The sequence below is a fragment of the Olea europaea genome, chromosome 22 (assembly GCF_002742605.1).
Source record: "Olea europaea var. sylvestris chromosome 22, O_europaea_v1, whole genome shotgun sequence".
NCBI classification, from domain to species: domain Eukaryota; kingdom Viridiplantae; phylum Streptophyta; class Magnoliopsida; order Lamiales; family Oleaceae; genus Olea; species Olea europaea.
The window spans coordinates 9673035-9693782 of NC_036258.1; the positions used below are offsets into that span (position 1 = coordinate 9673035).

At 31.9% G+C, this 20748-nt stretch overlaps 1 protein-coding gene across 20 annotated transcripts in view; it reads left to right on the top strand.

The window, feature by feature from the left end:
- LOC111371659 overlaps nt 1-7627 on the top strand; it is a 12885-nt gene extending 5258 nt beyond the window's left edge. For 2 of the 20 annotated variants that reach the window (XM_022993751.1, XM_022993756.1), the window contains 9 exons: nt 541-567; nt 1402-1428; nt 2267-2293; nt 3131-3157; nt 3998-4024; nt 4860-4886; nt 6404-6874; nt 7192-7272; nt 7359-7627. In XM_022993751.1, the coding sequence (XP_022849519.1) occupies nt 541-567; nt 1402-1428; nt 2267-2293; nt 3131-3157; nt 3998-4024; nt 4860-4886; nt 6404-6874; nt 7192-7272; nt 7359-7442 (798 nt within the window). In that variant the 3' untranslated portion in view covers nt 7443-7627. The remainder of the gene's footprint in view (nt 1-540; nt 568-1401; nt 1429-2266; nt 2294-3130; nt 3158-3997; nt 4025-4859; nt 4887-6403; nt 6875-7191; nt 7273-7358) is intronic. The other 18 variants (XM_022993764.1, XM_022993769.1, XM_022993770.1 and 15 more) reach the window with 16 other exon arrangements.
- Nucleotides 7628-20748: the final 13121 nt, after the last annotated feature.

The window sequence follows — 20748 nt, forward strand, 5'->3', positions numbered from 1 at the left end:
TTTAGCTTACATTGAGGAAATCTAAATCTAATACTCGTCACGTAATTTATTAAAGAACTTACCAATTTTACATGAAGAATAAGATAAAGTTTTTCTAAGTTGAAGTCATTTAGTGGCGTCCACCGGAAGGATCAATTCGTTCTCGGGTCAATTTTTTGCATTGTTAAGTTTTTATATTCTTAAAAACATCGGGCGACTTGGAAATTTTTCATATTATATTTTCAGTAAAAATGTAGCATTTAAAGCGTTTGAGGTAGCCCTAGCCGTTCTCGACACATTGATTGATCATGCACACATATCTTTCATTTTCTGCATATTAATTTTGGCAATTCATTGCAAGACAGTTTATTTAGACACTAAAGAAATTGCTGATACAAAAATTTTATATTTGCACACACAAACTATCGTACAACATTTTCCTTGGTTTATATTGAGGAAGCCTAAATCAAAGGCTTGTCACATAATTAAAAAAAAAAAAAGAACTTATGAATTTGAAATGAAGAATAAAGTAAAGTTTTCGTATTTTTTTTTTTGGTGCAGGGTGCGGGGGTATCAATTCGTCCTCAGGTCTGTTTTCTGCATTGTTATGTTTTTATATACTTAAAAAAATCTTGCTAAATTGGGACGACGAGGAAATATTTCATATTGCATTTAAAAAAAAAATGGAACGTAGCATTTAAAGCATTTGAGGTTGCCCGGCCACTCTCGATGCTTTGATAGTTCATGCAAACATATTCTTGATTTTCAGCGTGCTATTTTTTGCATTATATTGTTAGAAAAGTTGTATTTTGCACTAAACAAATTGATAGTATAAAAATTTGAGATTTGTACGAACTAACTATCCTTCAACATTTTTTTTAGCTTACATTGAGGAAATCTAAATCTAATACTCGTCACGTAATTTATTAAAGAACTTACCAATTTTACATGAAGAATAAGATAAAGTTTTTCTAATGTGAAGTCATTTCCTGGCGTCCACCGGAAGGATCAATTCGTACTCGGGTCAATTTTCTGCATTGTTAAGTTTTTATATTCTTAAAAACATCGGGCGACTTGGAAATTTTTCATATTATATTTTCAGTAAAAATGTAGCATTTAAAGCGTTTGAGGTGGCCCTAGCCGTTCTCGACACATTGATTGATCATGCACACATATCTTTCATTTTCTGCATATTAATTTTGGCAATTCATTGCAAGACAAAGTTTATTTAGACACCAAAGAAATTGTTGATACAAAAATTTTATATTTGTAAACAAAAATTATCGTACAACATTTTCTTTGGTTTATATTGAGGAAACCTAAATCAAAGGCTTGTCGCATAATTAAAAAAAAAAAAAAAGAACTTATGAATTTGACATGAAGAATAAAGTAAAGTTTTTTGTAATTTTTTTTTTGGTGCAGAGTGCGGGGGTATCACTTCGTCGTCAGGTTTGTTTTCTGCATTGTTATGTTTTTATATACTTAAAAAAATCTTGCTAAAATGGGACGACTAGGAAATATTTCATATTACATTTTCCAAAAAAATAGAACGTAGGTTTTAAAGCATTTGAGGTTGCCCGGCCATTCTCGACGCTTTGATTGTTCACACTAACATATCCTTGATTTTCAGCTTGCTATTTTTGGCCATACATTGCTAGATAAAGTTGTATTTTGCAATAAATAAATTGATAATATAAAAATTTGAGATTTGCACGAACTGACTATCCTTTAACATTTTCTTTAGCTTACATTGAGGAAATCTAAATCTAATACTCGTCACGTAATTTAATAAAGAAATTACCAATTTTACATGAAGAATAAGATAAAGTTTTTCTAAGTTGAAGTCATTTAGTGGCGTCCACCGGAAGGATCAATTCGTTCTCGGGTCAATTTTTTGCATTGTTAAGTTTTTATATTCTTAAAAACATCGTGCTAAAATCGGGGCAACTTGGAAATTTTTCATATTAAATTTTCAGTAAAAATGTAGCATTTAAAGCATTTGAGGTAGCCCTAGCCATTCTCGACACATTGATTGTTCATGCACACATATCTCTCATTTTCTGCATATTAATTTTGGCAATTCATTGCAAGACAGTTTATTTTGACACTAAAGAAATTGCTGATACAAAAATTTTATATTTGCACACACAAACTATCGTACAACATTTTCTTTGTTTTATATTGAGGAAACCTAAATCAAAGGCTTGTCACATAATTAAAAAAAAAAGAACTTATGAATTTGACATGAAGAATAAAGTAAAGTTTTAGTATTTTTTTTTTGGTGCAGGGTGCGGGGGTATCGATTCGTCCTCAGGTCTGTTTTCTGCATTGTTATGTTTTTATATACTTAAAAAAATCTTGCTAAATTGGGACGACGAGGAAATATTTCATATTACATTTTCAAAAAAAAATGGAACGTAGCATTTAAAGCATTTGAGGTTGCTCGGTCATTCTCGATGCTTTGATAGTACATGCAAACATATTCTTGATTTTCAGCGTGCTATTTTTTGCATTATATTGTTCGAAAAGTTGTATTTTGCACTAAACAAATTGATAGTATAAAAATTTGAGATTTGTACGAACTAACTATCCTTCAACATTTTCTTTAGCTTACATTGAGGAAATCTAAATCTAATACTCGTCACGTGATTTATTAAAGAACTTACCAATTTTACATGAAGAATAAGATAAAGTTTTTCTAAGGTGAAGTCATTTCCTGGCGTCCACCGGAAGGATCAATTCGTACTCGGGTCAATTTTCTGCATTGTTATGTTTTTATATTCTTAAAAACATCGGGTGACTTTGAAATTTTTCATATTATATTTTCAGTAAAAACGTAGCATTTAAAGCGTTTGAGGTAGCCCTAGCCGTTCTCGACACATTGATTGATCATGCACACATATCTTTCATTTTCTGCATATTAATTTTGGCAATTCATTGCAAGACAAAGTTTATTTAGACACCAAAGAAATTGTTGATACAAAAATTTTATATTTGTAAACAAAAATTATCGTACAACATTTTCTTTGGTTTATATTGAGGAAACCTAAATCAAAGGCTTGTCGCATAATTAAAAAAAAAAAAAAAAGAACTTATGAATTTGACATGAAGAATAAAGTAAAGTTTTTTGTAATTTTTTTTTTTGGTGCAGGGTGCGGGGGTATCACTTCGTCGTCTGGTTTGTTTTCTGCATTGTTATGTTTTTATATACTTAAAAAAATCTTGCTAAACTGGGACGACTAGGAAATATTTCATATTACATTTTCCAAAAAAATGGAACGTAGGTTTTAAAGCATTTGAGGTTGCCCGGCCATTCTCGACGCTTTGATTGTTCACACTAACATATCCTTGATTTTCAGCTTGCTATTTTTGGCCATACATTGCTAGATAAAGTTGTATTTTGCAATAAATAAATTGATAATATAAAAATTTGAGATTTGCACGAACTGACTATCCTTTAACATTTTCTTTAGCTTACATTGAGGAAATCTAAATCTAATACTCGTCACGTAATTTAATAAAGAAATTACCAATTTTACATGAAGAATAAGATAAAGTTTTTCTAAGTTGAAGTCATTTCGTGGCGTCCACCGGAAGGATCAATTCGTTCTCGGGTCAATTTTTTGCATTGTTAAGTTTTTATATTCTTAAAAACATCGTGCTAAAATCGGGGCAACTTGGAAATTTTTCATATTAAATTTTCAGTAAAAATGTAGCATTTAAAGCGTTTGAGGTAGCCCTAGCCATTCTCGACACATTGATTGTTCATGCACACATATCTCTCATTTTCTGCATATTAATTTTGGCAATTCATTGCAAGACAGTTTATTTTGACACTAAAGAAATTGCTGATACAAAAATTTTATATTTGCACACACAAACTATCGTACAACATTTTCTTTGGTTTATATTGAGGAAACCTAAATCAAAGGCTTGTCACATAATTAAAAAAAAAAGAACTTATGAATTTGACACGAAGAATAAAGTAAAGTTTTAGTATTTTTTTTTTTTGGTGCAGGGTGCGGGGGTATCAATTCGTCCTCAGGTCTGTTTTCTGCATTGTTATGTTTTTATATACTTAAAAAAATCTTGCTAAATTGGGACGACGAGGAAATATTTCATATTACATTTTCAAAAAAAATGGAACGTAGAATTTAAAGCATTTGAGGTTGCTCGGCCATTCTCGATGCTTTGATAGTTCATGCAAACATATTCTTGATTTTCAGCGTGCTATTTTTTGCATTATATTGTTAGAAAATTTGTATTTTGCACTTAACAAATTGATAGTATAAAAATTTGAGATTTGTACGAACTAACTATCCTTCAACATTTTCTTTAGCTTACATTGAGGAAATCTAAATCTAATACTCGTCACGTAATTTATTAAAGAACTTACCAATTTTACATGAAGAATAAGATAAAGTTTTTCTAAGGTGAAGTCATTTCTTGGCATCCGCCGGAAGGATCAATTCGTACTCGGGTCAATTTTCTGCGTTGTTAAGTTTTTATATTCTTAAAAACATCGGGCGACTTGGAAATTTTTCATATTATATTTTCAGTAAAAATGTAGCATTTAAAGCGTTTGAGGTAGCCCTAGCCATTCTCGACACATTGATTGATCATGCACACATATCTTTCATTTTCTGCATATTAACTTTGGCAATTCATTGCAAGACAAAGTTTATTTAGACACTAAAGCAATTGCTGATACAAAAATTTTATATTTGTAAACACAAACAATCGTACAACATTTTCTTTGGTTTATATTGAGGAAACCTAAATCAAAGGCTTTTCGCATAATTAAAAAAAAAAAAAAAAGAACTTATTAATTTGACATGAAGAATAAAGTAAAGTTTTTTGTAATTTTTTTTTTGGTGCAGGGTGCGGGTGTATCACTTCGTCGTCAGGTTCGTTTTCTGCATTGTTATGTTTTTATATACTTAAAAAAATCTTGCTAAACTGGGACGACTAGGAAATATTTCATATTACATTTCCCAAAAAAATAGAACGTAGGTTTTAAAGCATTTGAGGTTGCCCGGCCATTCTCGACGCTTTGATTGTTCATACAAACATATCCTTGATTTTCAGCTTGCTATTTTTGGCCATACATTGCTAGATAAAGTTGTATTTTGCACTAAATAAATTGATAATATAAAAATTTGAGATTTGTACGAACTGACTATCCTTCAACATTTTCTTTAGCTTACATTGAGGAAATCTAAATCTAATACTCGTCACGCAATTTATTAAAGAACTTACCAATTTTACATGAAGAATAAGATAACGTTTTTCTAAGGTGAAGTCATTTCATGGCGTCCACCGGAAGGATCAATTTGTACTCGGGTCAATTTTCTACATTGTTAAGTTTTTATATTCTTAAAAACATCGTGCTAAAATTGGGGCGACTTGGAAAAATACATTGAATTAGATCCCTTTAGCTAATGTGCTAGAAGAGCGAACCTCATTCTTCAACACTAGACTTCAAGCTCCTCTTCTCTAAACTTCAGATTTCTCAAGGTTTATAGATGAAGGTAAAGGGTTATTTAGTGTTTGAACTTTGTGTTTTGATCTTTGGCTAAAGCTATATAGATTTATTAGAATATGTAACGGATCTTCAAATAATGTTCTCTTGACTTAAAACAAGGGCTAAACCAATGAAAAAAAAATATATGGGAGCAAATATGGTATATATTTGTGATTGAATCAAGAGATCTTTTGAAATGAGTTTATGATCTTCAAATAATGATCTCTATAATGAATAGAATGTTCAACCACACTTTTGGACGTTCCATGGCTTGTGTATTTATAATGGATAGTGTTTACGGTGAAAAGGGATTGAAAATCTCAATTAAAATCAAATCAAAATTCTGGCTGGATAAGCACCAAGTGATCGGCAGTTCGCAGCTCGAGAGGGCAGTTGCCACCAAGCGAGTGCCAATGGTTCTGCTTCATTTTGCATTGTGCCATTCGAGTGCTGATCCTAGCTGCTAACCAGCGGCTATAGTTCCGCGTTTCTTGATCTTCTAATTTTCTTCAACTCCCCTTACAACGCTATCAACCCACAACTATTTTTACAATAATTAAGACTCAATAAATCTTATTTTGACTTTGACTCAATTAACTCCTAATACAATTCAACTAAAACAAGATTTTGATTAAGGAAATTGCCAATTATATAATTTGGACCTAACATTGGTGATCATCATGAGTCTAGGAAATAGTGGCCCATTGACTCAACATAAAATGCCCCAGAATTGCATTAAACAATGAATCATGGGATGACCGCACTTTTAATGGATTTAATTTAATAAAAAACATAGGTGACTAATTATAAATTGGAACAAAAAAGTTAGCTAACTAATTTGGAGCTTTTTATAGTTTCTTTTGACCAATGGCGTTTATATTGGATTATATGAATTGACAGAGAGAGATGGAAGAGTTGTGCGAGATTGCGAGAGCTCATTATCACGCAGGTTCTCAAAAAGTTCGGGATTTAGCACATGAATACTTCAATTTTATGGATAGTGATGGCGATGGCCGGATTGATCTGCCTGAGTTCCTAGCATTCGTGAGACAGAAAGGCCATTACCGGATGCAAAATCATTACTTTTTTAGGGAGTTAGATAGAGATGGGAATGGCTCACTGGATTTCTGGGAGGTAATGACTTTATACTACATCATAAAAAGCGGAAGGCCATTTTGCGATTCTTGTGCAAACTTTGTACCGGGAATATTTTTCTCGTGTGTGGAATGCTCTTTCACCCTATGCTGTGATTGTTATCGATCTACTAAATGTGATCACAATCACAATGGTCGCACTCAGTTTTTGGACAACTACACAATGCTCCAAGCCAAACAATATTCATCACAGGCAACACAGATTAATCCTTACACGGTATGTCTAACACATTTCGATAATGTCCTATTAAAGTTAATTTTCATTCAGTAGAGGCGTCAATCAGGTCGTACCATCTTCAATATTTTAAGTTCGAGACTTTGATTGTTCATGCAAAAATATCTTTGATGCCCAGCGTGTTAATTTTGGCAATTTATTGCTAGATAAAGTTGTGTTTGACACAAAATAAATTGTTAATATAAAAATTTGAGATTTGTACATACTATCAAAGACTAGTCTCATAATTTAATGAAGGGCTTACCAATTTGACATGAAGAATAAAGTAAAATTTTCCTGATAGTTGTTTTTTCTGGCAGCAAACTTACAGTTCACACTATGTACATAATCCAAATCCAAGTCCTAGTGCTTCAACAGAAATTGTTCCAGCATATGAAGTGGTCTGTTTCTGCATTCTTAAGTTGTTATATGCTTGAAAAAAAAAAAATCTTAATAAACTGGGAATTTTTTCTTATTATATCTTCAGAAAAAATGGAATGTTGCATTTAAAGCATTTGAGGCAGCCATGGCCATTGGAAATATCGCTGGCACACTGTGTACAATCTTATGAAACCATATTCTGCTTCAGTAAATGCAATGGCGGAACATATATTTCCGACAAGGGTTGGAGGATCTAGATTCATGCTGCTTTAAGGGGCTTTGAAGTGTTTGTATCTATTACTTTTCTTTTTTTTTCTTTGGCTGGTGACTCTGTGCAGGGGCGGATCTAGCTATTGGCCAGCTAGGGCGGCCGCCCTAGCTGGCCAATAGCTAGATCCGCCCCTGCACAGAGTCACCAGCCAAAGAAAAAAAAAAAAAAAGGGCAGCCAGTGGCGGTTCTGGCGAAGCCAGCTAGGGCGGCCGCCCTAGCTGGCCAATAGCTAGATCCGCCCCTGCACAGAGTCACCAGCCAAAGAAAAAAAAAAAAAAAGGGCAGCCAGTGGCGGTTCTGGCGAAGCCAGCTAGGGCGGCCGCCCTAGCTGGCTTCGCCAGAACCGCCACTGGCTGCCCTTTTTTTTTTTGTTCATATAAATGAATTTTTAAGGTTATATTTCTGATAATCACTTCTAGCTCCAAGATTGCACCTGGCCAAGTTGGACAGTGTTGGGTTTTGCATTTTGGAGGTCCCAAGTTCGATCCTTCATCAATCCATTTTTATTGTTCAATATTTTTAGTTTTACAATTTAAAATCAATGGAATGAGGAGGGGGGATTCGAACCTGGAGCTATTCTTAAAATTATTAGTGGTTTGACCATTATGCCATTTGTTGAATTGTGACAATATATTTAACAAATTTATATATATTAGATCTTAACTTGTTTTAATGTAACAATAAATATTTGATTCCGTGCTCTTCTTTTGAATTATATAAAACTTGGCAACTATGTCATTTAATGAGTATGATTTATTCTTTTAACAAATTTATATACGTTCAATTTCAATAAAATAATTGTTATATTTAAATTTTACGTCTTGTTTGATTCCCATTTATTTCAAAATATATTTTTCTCTATTTTATTTTCAACAATATATTTTTCAATAACCGATTTTATTTTTAATCATATATTTATCATTTAACCACCCTTTACGTATTAACTTCATCTTGTCTTGTTTAAGTTCATAAAATTTGATCATACGTATATGATTCAAAAAATGTATTTTTATTCCTTATTATTTTCACTTGTATAGAATTATATTTTCATATGTATATAATGTTTTATATTTTAGTGTATTTATATATTGATTGAAGATTCTTTTAATATAAATTAATTAAATATTAATAAACAATCTTGATATATTGGACGATCGCTCAATAACCGCTCGACGCTCCGCCCTAGCTCACTTGAGTGGCTAGATCCGCCCCTGACTCTGTGTCAGAGCTTTGAAGTTTTTGTTTCTTTAAGGGTGGAAAGCTTCAATTGCACAAAACACTTGTGTGCATAGATTGAAGTTCTACACGAGTATTGTATTGCAACTACTATCAACGTGAAATTTTTTCACGTCAACTTTTTCAAAAATATTATGGCCCTGTTTCGTATCAATCTTTTCCTCAATATAAGTAGGTATCGGAACAGTTCCAAATGCAAAGGGTTGATAAACAAGGGTCAGTAACCGGGATGGATTGTAACACTAAAACAGAAAGGAAATATTATAAATTCTTCTAATATTTCGATTAAGCATTATTATAGTATGCTAGATAAGAACATATGCATTCCATTTGAAGACAGGACAGACATAGATATATGCTAAAAAGGTGTAAAGAGGTTTCCTATGATGTTCTCACAGGGAATAAATCATAGCAGTAATCTTCTATAGTCAGCAAACTATTCCATGAGACAAGGGCCCAAGTCCAAGAAACCAAGGAGCCACCATTGCCAGATTTTTTCCTTGAAATTTAACATTAAATTCCTAGCAGCACAATTTGAGAACTTACGAAAATTCAAAAGAATAAAGATCAATGTCAACCTCAATACTGCTTGGACTTGAGATTCCACTTTGATTAACATTATTCATGGTGGCTGCTCTCTTGTCGAAACCAATAGCAAATAACTGAATATTGTTTCCAGTCTGTGTATTCTTGAATTTAAATATTGAAGCATTTGTAAAACTTGTTTAGATTGATGTAATTGAAGATTCTAATAATCTAGATTCATGCTGCTTCAAGGGCTTTGAAGTGTTTGTACTATTAACGTGAATTTTTTTTCACGTCAACTTTTTCAAAAATATTATGCCCCTGTTTCATATTGATTTTATTTTTGAATTTTATCAGATTTTGATAGAAACCAATGTGCATGTTAAATTTGTTATTCTATTATTTTTGTACGATTCCTAGAAAGCACGGTCAAAAAAATGTAGATAAATACATTAAGTTCATGTGAATTGTCATTACTACCCTTTGAATCAATAAAAAAAAAGTGACTGAATAAATTGTTACCTTTAATATAAAAGGGTAAAATAGGCATTGAGAGTAAAATCCAAAAAGTGAGTGACTACACTTGACATTGCATTAAAAAATAATAAGGGGACCCATATGTCACATGATAGTGCAAAAAACCGATACATATATATACATAAACACACACACACACACAATTGTCCTTTCTTCGTACAGATTTTAGTACAAAATGCACACCACAAATACTCAATCACCTTTTTTTTTCCTTCCGATTGTTAATTGAACTTAGTGTGATAATAAGACTAGACATAAACCTTTCCATTTGCTAAATAACCAATATTAAGTTTAGGCCTCATATGAAAAATAGTAAGAAAAATTCGAGGTGTTACACGATACCCAAACATTGGAACATTCATAGGAAGGAGGGCTATCTGTTGGGAAAATTGAGTCATTTGTATGTAGATTTGTTTAACAATTAACACAATAAAATAACAAATACAATTCAAGAATATTATAACATAAAATAGAGAAGAGATTTAGAAAACAAGCATTGGGAGTCATGTCGAGGACGTTGTCTGAAAGTTGTGTTGCCTCCCCTTCATGCGGGTTCTTTCGGCACTACAAGGCTCCAAGATAAAACCTATGTGGCTCTCCTTCTATGGGCACTGCCATAGGGAAATAAAGAACAAGCATTTCATCAAGTTGCCACAACCTATAGAAATATAGTATAAAATATAGATATAGTATTTTATTTTTGCTTGTATCTCTAGTTGTTTTTCTCAAATGAAAGAACTCCCTTCTATAGGGATAAATTTAACCCCACAATTACACCATTAAAATATAGGTTACCATATGTTTTAATTTTTATTAAAACTTAAAATTAAAGTGCTTTAATATTTTGAATTGAAACTTCTTTTAAGTTACAAGAATCCCCCACAAATTTTAAGCTTTCAAAATAATTAAAAATATATAATATTGGCAATATAATACTATGCAATAGGTGTAGGTGTCTTTTGGATTTGAATCTCACTTAGTGATAACAATTTCCATTTGAGGGAACCATAATGGACTAATCCTTGAATTAGGTCCCTTTGGCCAAACTTTAATTGTTCTACACACAATATCGATTTCGACGCAGTTCGTTGCGGGTAGAACCATTAATGGCCATGCGCTCTAATCTTGATTCTAGCAAGAGTCTCTAGGGAATAGTCAAATCTTATAGCCACGACCTCATGACAACTCTTACATAGGTGAGTCCTCCAAGGGTGTGTGACCCACACCTCGTGAGAATTCTCGACTCGGTACTTATTTAGGATTAAACCCTTCCTGACATCACATTATTATTAGCACTATATCACCATAGGGATGAGCACAAATAATATAGTGCTATTACAAGTCACGTAGTACGGGTTGTTTCTACCACATTGAACCTTCTTCATGGGATCTCCAACCACAAAGGTTGGGTTACTCCCGGAGGTGACTCCCTTAGGGCTTAAACCCATCCTCCTCGATGATTTATATATGTCCCTCTCGGACTACGTATATTCATGTCCTTTTTGGACAATAAATTGGTACCATTAATTTGCAAAGCTTTTCTTCTTCACCTGCCCATTTGCATATCTGCAAATTCACCTAAGAATTTTCCAAAAGTCAATATCACATATATAATTATAATAAAAATTTTGATATAACAAGTTTGGGAAAATGCATCCATAGAGCTCTTGCATTTCACCTGTAATCTTCAAATTCAATTTTTGGCACTATTCAAGAGTTAGTTTACAACTAGGAAAAATATAAGGCGTATCTATATTAAACACCTCTACTTTTCAAAGATATCCATCCTTGTGGAGTTCCTTTGAAATTTTCCATGTCTGTAAATGCTTCTAATCACTTTCACAAAATGTCAATGTCACAATAACTCAGATAGACTTAAATAAAAGGTGTGACAATGTAGAGAATATAATTGTTCAACTTATCTTTTTCTAGTTCTATTTTCAATGAGATATGACATTTCGATATTCATTCAACTTCTTCTCAACAATGAAATCCAATCACCTTTTTATAGGTAAAATTTCAACCCCCCACATTTATACCATTAAAACATAATTTATAATATGTATTATGGTACTTTGATTTTGTGTTAAAACTTAAAATTAAAAGGTTTTAATTTGAAAGTTGAAACTTACCACAAATTATAATATGTATGTTACAATTTAATTCAATTTTGTATTAAATTGAAATTAAAATAAAAACAACAAATTATTAATTTGAAAATTTAAAACTTAAATTAAATACTGTCCAACAATCCCCCCACAAGTTTTAAATTTTCAAAAATATATATATAATGGCAACATTATACTATGCAATAGGTGTATGTGTTTTTTGGACTTGAACCTCACTTAGTGATAACAATTTCCATTTGAGGGAGCCATAATGTACTAAGCCATGACTTAGGTCCATTTAGCCAAACCTAAATTGTTTCACACACAGTATCGATTTAGATTCAGTTCATTGTGGGTAGGGCTGTTAATGGCCATGCTCTCTAATCTTAATTCTAGCAAGAGTCTCTAGGGAATAGCCAAGTCACATAGTCACGACCTCATGACAACTCTTACATAGGTGAGTCCTCTAAGGGTGTGTGACCCACACCTCGGGAGAATTCTTGCCTCGGTATTCCTTCAGGGTTAAACCCTTCCTAACATCACATTATTATTAGCACTATATCACCATAGGGATGAACACAAATAATATAGTGCTATTACGAGTCACGCTGTACGGGTTGTTTCTACCACATTGAACCTTCTTCATGGGATCTCCAACCACAAAGGTTGGGTTACTCCTGGAGGTGACTCCCTTAGGGCTTAAACCCATTCCCCTCGATGATTTATGTATGTCCCTCTCGGACTATGTATACTCATGTCCCTCTTGGACAATAAATTGGTACAATTAATTTGTAGAGTTTTCCTTCTCCACCTGCCCATCTGCATATCTTGGGAGTCACGTAAGAATTTTCCAAAATGTCAACATCACTAGATAATTAAAATTTCTGACAAAAAGTTTGGGAAAATGCATCCATATAGCTCTTGCATTTCACCTATAATCTTCGAATTCATTTTTTTGGCACTATGCAAGATTTAGTTTACAACTAGGAAAAAACATAAGGTGTATCTATATTAACCACTTCCACATTCTAAAGATATCCATCCTTGTGGAGTTCCTTTGAAATTTTCCATGTCTGCAAATGCTTCTAAACACTTTCACAAAATGTAAGTGTCACAATAACTTAGATAGACTTAAATAAAAGGTATGACAACGCAGAAAATATAATTGTTCTACTTATCTTTTTCTAGTTCTATTTTCAATGAGATATGACATTTCGATATTCATTCAACTTCTTCTCAAGCATTGACCAAAGAAAGGAAATGTCAATTAAATAGTTTAACACCCCACATTTTAAAGATGTCTGACTAACTAAGTGGATGTTACCTTGCAGAGTTTACCTTGAGGCAAGTCAAATAATACATTTAGTATGCAGCTCTATCATGAATTTATGTACCTATTTTTCTTTCTTACAACACATATAATGACCAATATATCTAAGAAAATAGAAGAAAATGCATTGTAATTATTTAACATCACATTACGAATTTTCTCCTTTAAAATTCTCTCCATCCTTCGCCACATTTTCATTTTGAAATAATTCAAAACCAATTTTGACACCACAGAAGTCTAACTTAACTAGCAATGCCACCAAACTGGATTCTCATTTTTGAAATAGTACAATTAATAAATTATAATAAATCTTCCTGACCACCATTTCAGTTTTAAGGTGATGGAGAGAACATTTTAACCGTTGAGATATTCGCAATGATTTCTCTATCTTCGCTTGATAACTTAAAATATGAAGGCTCATATAATACTTAAAATTAATTAAACACAAAACAACGTATTATAATTGTTAATATATAAAACGTTTGAAACTTAAATCAAAATTGATTATACTACATTGAAGTACTATATGTTACTCAACATTAATATAAGAGTTACATATCTAAATTAGATAAGAATAAGACCACTATTAATGACAGGAGTTACAATTAAACTTTTTTTCTAAAATATCAATTAAGCACATTCTTTATGACCCCTAGGAATTACCTGGATACAATTGCTCTTAATATCAATGAAAATTCTTCAACGAATCAATCGTGTATAAACACTGAATAGGCCCCCTATCTCGTGTTGCTTTTTGAGTAAATTTATCAGATTTTGATACAATTTACTGTACATTTGTGTACTGGTGTTTACTTATTGCCCCTATTTTTTATTTTTTATTATTATTATTTTTTTTTTTGAATATAGTCAACAATTGTGGCTACGTTTTAATATGTACGGTGAATGTTGAATTTAAGAAGGAAAGGGTAATAAGGACTTTGTAATGTAGTGTAGAAGTTAGGGGGATTTGTTTAAAAAGCCTAGTTAACAATGATGTTTTGTAAAATAGGCTATGGTCAATACTTTTTGGTTAACTAGCCTTTAGTCTATTTTATCATCTGTTAAAAGTCTTCAACACCCTTCATTTGAAATATCTAAAATATCCAATCTGAAACAAAAATTTACCAAATCCCCCAAACTAAATGCCTATTTTCATTCTAACTTTTCGTACACAATTTAAAACCAATGGCAAAAATGGCATACCGCCTTTTAAACGATTGAATGCCGTTTTAACTAATTTCATGTTTGTATCATTTTATATTTCTTCGTCCACATAAAAATTAATTAAAACAAGTTTCAAGTATATTTCGAGTGCTATTGAGTGTTCATGATCCAAAACGCCATGTTGTCACTATAAACAATTTGATAACAATTTAACTAAAATAAACTATTTTTCACTAAATTGTAGTGAAATCGAGACCTCATAATCCAAAATGTCATGCTGTCGTTTTAAATGATTGGTTGTCGTTTCAACTAATTTTGTGTTTGCCTCACTTTATTTTCACTCGTATGCGCATGACAATGAACGAGTGGAAGTTTTCATTACATTTGGACCCAAGTAACGATATAAAGTTCACAGGACAATAATCAATACTATTGTTCTGTGAATAAATTGAATTAGATATAACTACGAACGTAAGGAAGTTAATTCCGATTATATTATAATTATGAGATAAGATATTCAATAAATTGTCTCGTTTAACTTGTACAAATCTTTTAAGATGTTCCAAGTTTGATCGACTCGTTTTGTAGTGATATCAAGGCCCCGTCATCCAGAATAACATGATGTCTTTGAAAGACTAAATAATTTAAATTCCAATGATGAGATAAAATAGTCCACAAATTAACTCGTTAAATTGTGTAAGTCTTATATGATGTTCCATGACATGATTGATTCGTTTTGGAGAGAAATTGAAACCCTATAATCCAAAATGTCATGATACAATTTTAAATGATTGGGGTGTCGTTTCTACTAATTTCGTATCCACTTTACTTTATTTTTACTTGTATGCACATGAAAATGAACGAATGGAAGTTTTCATTATATTTGTCCCGATAATCGGCATAAAGTTCACACAATAATGACCAATACTATTGTTCCATAAGTAAACTGTATTAGATTTAACTATGAACGAAAGTAAGCAAATTCCATTATATTCTAATTATGAGATAAGATATTCAACAAGTTGGCTCGTTTAACTTGTATAAGTAGTCTAAAATGTTCCAAGTCTTATCTACTCGTTTTAGAGCGAAATCAAGGCCCGTGACCCAAAACGGCATGGTATCAATGAAAAGGTTATGTGTCATTTCAACTATTTTTTGTATTCATCTCACTTTATGTTCACTCGTATTCATATAAAATGAATGAAAGTTTTTACTACATTTGGATATCGAGAACCCACAATCTAAAATGCTACCGTTTTAAAAGATTGGGTGTTGTTTCAACTAATTTCATATCCGCTTTACTTTATTTTCACTTGTATGCGCATGACAATAAGTGAATGGAATTTTTCATTATTGTTTCATAAGAAAATTACGCTAGACTTCACTGCGAACGAAGATTAGAAACTCCAATTCCGTTATATTTTATTATGAGTTAAAATATTTAATAAATTATTTCTTTTAGCCTGCGAAAGAATTTCTTTTGGATTATTCATGTCCATAACCATTTCAAAGTTTAAGGATGAAAGTTTCAACTACATTTCAACGTTACCGTTGATATATTGATTCAAACCATAGCAAGTCACTCTATAATCCGATTGGAAACTACACTACACTTGACAATAAAGATAAACATAATAAGTATGGTATGCAACACATAGCATGTGCAGTTATTCAATGTGTACAAGTCACGTATGATATTTCAAACACCATTTTACTAGTTTCGGAGTGAAATTGATACCTCGTGACTCAAAAAGGCATCTGGTCATTTTAAACGTATGAGTGACCTTTCTACTCATTTTGTCTTCATTTTGGTTTATTCACACCCATTGCTACTTGAAAGTTTAAGGATGAAAGTTTGAACTACATTTTGTAGAAATATTGATTCAACCTATAGCGAGTCACTCTATAATCAGTTTAAAACTATACTACACTACTCTTGATAATAAAGAAAAATGTAAGTTGCAAGTATGGTATAGAAAACATAGTATGTGTAATCGTTCATTGTGTACAAGACATATATGATGTCTCAAACACTGTTTTACTAGTTGTGAAGTGAAATTGATATCTAGTGACCCAAAATGACATCTGATCATTTTAAATGTATGGTTATCATTTAGGGTATAGGGTTCAGGGCTCGAGCTTAGGGTTTATGGTTTAAATGTGTGGTTGCCATTTGATTTTTCAACATTTATAGTCTTAGATGATATTTCAAACATTGTTTTACTAGTTTTGGAATGAAATTGAGACTTTTTGACTCAAAACGGCATATTATCGTTTTATTCGTAGGAATGCATATTGAACGTGTAATCATTCAACATGTATACGTGAAATGGATCCACTATCCAGAATGACATGCGATCATTTTACAAGTATGACTGCAGTTTAGGGTATACAAAATATAGCACGTTTCGAACTAAAATCGACCCGTCACTAAAAATGGCATGTGAACATTTTAGTCGTATGACTGCCATTTTTTCTAATTCAGCGTTCATTACACATCATTTTTGCTCATTCAACCTGAACAAGTTATTTATGACACAAAATGGCATGATATCATTTTAAACAGTTGTGTCTTTTCAACTCTTTTTATATTCATTTAACTTTATATTTACTCGTATCCATTTAAAATGAACGAATGCATATTTTTACTACATTTGAATACCAAGGTCAATACAAAAGTTCACACGGTTATGAATTCTATCGACATGAGATGGAAAAAAGACTCGTAAAGTTTAATTCCATCAACTTGAAATTGTTATGGTTTTTGATACATTGTGATGGTTTCGACAAATTGTTGTGTATGGATAGGCGCTTTTGATGGATATATTGATGTAATTATTGAACTTAATATTTAAATTGTGGTGCTTTCAAATTTTAATGGTTCTGTTTGTTTAGACCTTAAATGAGATCTTGTCGCATTTATTGCCATCTTTAATGGTTCTGTTTGTTTAGAACTTAATGAGATCATTTAAGGTTTGTTCAGACCTTAAATGAGATCTTGTCGCTCGTATCCACATGAAAGTATAAGAATGAAATTTTTAACTAGATTTAGACGTCATAGTCCACACAAAGTTCAAACTATAGTAAGTCACATCATATCTTCGATTGGAAACTAGACTAAGTTTAACTACAAAAGGAAAAAGTATGATATATAAAACATAGCATGTGCAATCATTCGACTTGTACATCTTATCTATGATGTTCGAAGCATTTATTGCCATCTTTGCTTTCAATTATCAGCTCCACAAGAATTAGAATCTAAAAGAATCATAGCTTGCTGGAAAAAAGTTTTTTTAGTCAAAAGCAAAAACCTCTCAAACAATAAGTGGAACATGATCAGAAGACAATTTTGGTATTTCGTTATTTGGGAAAAAATAATAATTTGCTTTTTACAATTTGCCACAATTTCATCACCTAATTTCTTTATTGGAACACGTCTATGTTTCGTGAAAAAGCATAATTGTGTGTAGCCTCAAACAAGAGTAAATCATATTCATACAATAAAAACAGAAGTAAATCAAATTTGAAATCACCTATAGAGCTATTTACCTCTAGGTGACAGTTTCAAAATTACATAAATAACAGGGTGCTATTTTCAAAACTAGATAAAGGCAGGATGCCATTTTTTAGATATCGAGAAGAAATATAATAAAATATATAAATCATGCGTGCTCGATTTTTGGTGCAATAAACATCCCTTGTTTTGACATTAGTATTTGCAACCAGGAAGCAGAAACCAAGAACAAAGGCATCTCGAAGTTGATGATGCTCTGACTAGAATTAAACCAAAATGTAGAATTAGTTGATATCGACACTCCATTAAAAAATAAATACAAGTTCTTGTTTAATCTTAACGATCCTAGTGCACAATGCATAATCCTCATCTAATGGACTAGTCATTCCCAAGATGTTGTAAAGTCAACTCACAACATGAGTAAAGTAGCATTAGAGACCATACACTAGTGGATTGAAGTTCTACAGCCATTGTATCTTAATTATTCTACGAAGAAACAATATGTTTTAATAATCACAACAAGCACAAAACTTGAATAAATCGATGAGAATTGAACACTCAAAATACCTCTATTAACATATCCTTTCTAGTGATCATACCAATAACATGAAATACACGTGGAAGAACAAGAATGTCTTCATCCTAGTTGATGAAAAAAATTATATACTTGGATCATCAGAAAAGCATGCAATGTTCTTAGAAATCATTTGAACCTCATTACATGTCTAGTAAATTAAAATATAAAGCGAAGACATTCAGAGTAACTGATGATAATTGTCACCTTCATTAATGACATGTCTTTAGGGACAACATATGGAGAGGGGGTTCAAAAACGGAGCAAGATCGATGCGCATTTCGAGATCATCTGAAGTTAGGTGAAAATCATGTATAGATATTCCTTTTACTAGAACCGATATAACAAATTCTATGAGATTGCACCTGCAATTTGGAGGACCCACTTACTACTAGTCACCCTTTCTTTCAGTAAATAAATTAATAGTGTAATACTCCGAAATTTAATGCTCGTTTAAATTTTTTTTAGAATAGCAATTTAACTTTCAATATTCTTTTGGCCATAAGAAAAAGGGGGCACCACCTTTGTAGTGGTTAATACTAGAGGTAGTTAATGAATGCAGGCATGAAGTGCTAAATGTTGTGTATGCATGAAGTGATTATTAGTTAGTCGAAATTTAAGTCAAATTTGGATTTAAATGAAGTAGATTATTTTGTTAGGACTTCAATTGACCAAATTATTAAATTATTTTGTTGGGATTTATTTTACAATCTACAATATTTGAATATGTAAGTTGAATACAAATTTAAATTTGGGATACACTTTGCTAATAATGAAAGTTAGAGAGATTAGGTTATATTATTTGGAAAATGAGAAACTTCCTTTGTAAATCTAGAATTAGTGGCCACTTATTATCCTATAATCAAACCACTTGTCATTTATCATTACCATACACTTATGCCCTAAGCTAAAAAACGTGTTGAAGAAGGAAAAAAATATATATATGAGTTAGCAAAATTGAGGCGGTGGGATCAAAATTCAACCATTATCCTTATTATATATATATATATATATATATATATACACACACACACACATATCCATTGCCATAGAATAACTACGTTCACTTTGCAAAACACTTGCACACACAAATAGAAATATAATCCACAGGAAGAAAAAAAAAAGAAGAAAGGGAAAGGAAGAAAAAGGAAGCAAAGCCTAGCATTCTCAATTCATCTCTCAACCAAAATTTCTTCAAGTTTTACCGTAAGATACTTTCTATGCTTAAGTGGTATGATTTCATGGTAATATTTATGCTTAAGCTATGCATGAAAAACCATAATATGCATGTGGTGGATAAGTCCACAAAGTTAGATATCTATTTATGCCTGAGGACAAGTCCGAAGGGCACCGGCAAGCCGGAATGTGGAAGTATGTGTTTGATTGCATTCTTTTGTGTAGTATTAACATGTTAAAATTCAAGCATGGTATCTTACTGAGTATTTCTTATACTCATAGTATTCTATACTAAATTTTCAGATCCATAATTGCGAAGTTGGTGGAAGTCAGTCGGCATAATCGATGATGGGTTCGGGACAAGGTTGTTTTGCATCGAAGTTTTGTTTTTGCATGTTTTGTTCGACTGCTTTCCATATGTTTTCTTTTGGATATTGTATAAAAACATGTATAATACATGATGTAATATGGTACCAGAAGTAAATTATGCAATTATATCTCCTATGTTGTGTTAAGAGACATTTTTTTAAAAAACTTCTCCTTGCAAGTGACAAAAGGCAGATACAGAACAGTTTTTGGGTCAACTTTGAAATGATATTTCCAACTCTATAAACATCCATTTGAGACTCTAAAAATATTTCTGCATTCCTCTTCGAGTTTTCTAAATATGGGCACAGGAATCACTCAATTTGGATATCTATGGCCTGAGATATAAATTTTTAAACGTCAAGGGGTCAATCTGGATTTCCTGTGCAATACTTCACTATTTTAAATAAAACGTCCATATCATATGATCTTGGCAAATTTTCATATTTTAACCTAGAAAACTACTTGAAATTATCTTTCTAATGCTGCAAATTTTATAGAAAACGGAGTTGGGATGAATTTTATAAAAATAGTCGAACTTGCTGCCCCAACTAACCTTGGTAGTGCCGAGTCCGTATATGTAAAGTATAATTTCATGTCGACATGCACTTCTACCGGCCATTAAATTTTACAAGAAATATTTTATCAAATTGAAAATAAGTTTCTAACATGTAATACTTCTATTTAAGAATATT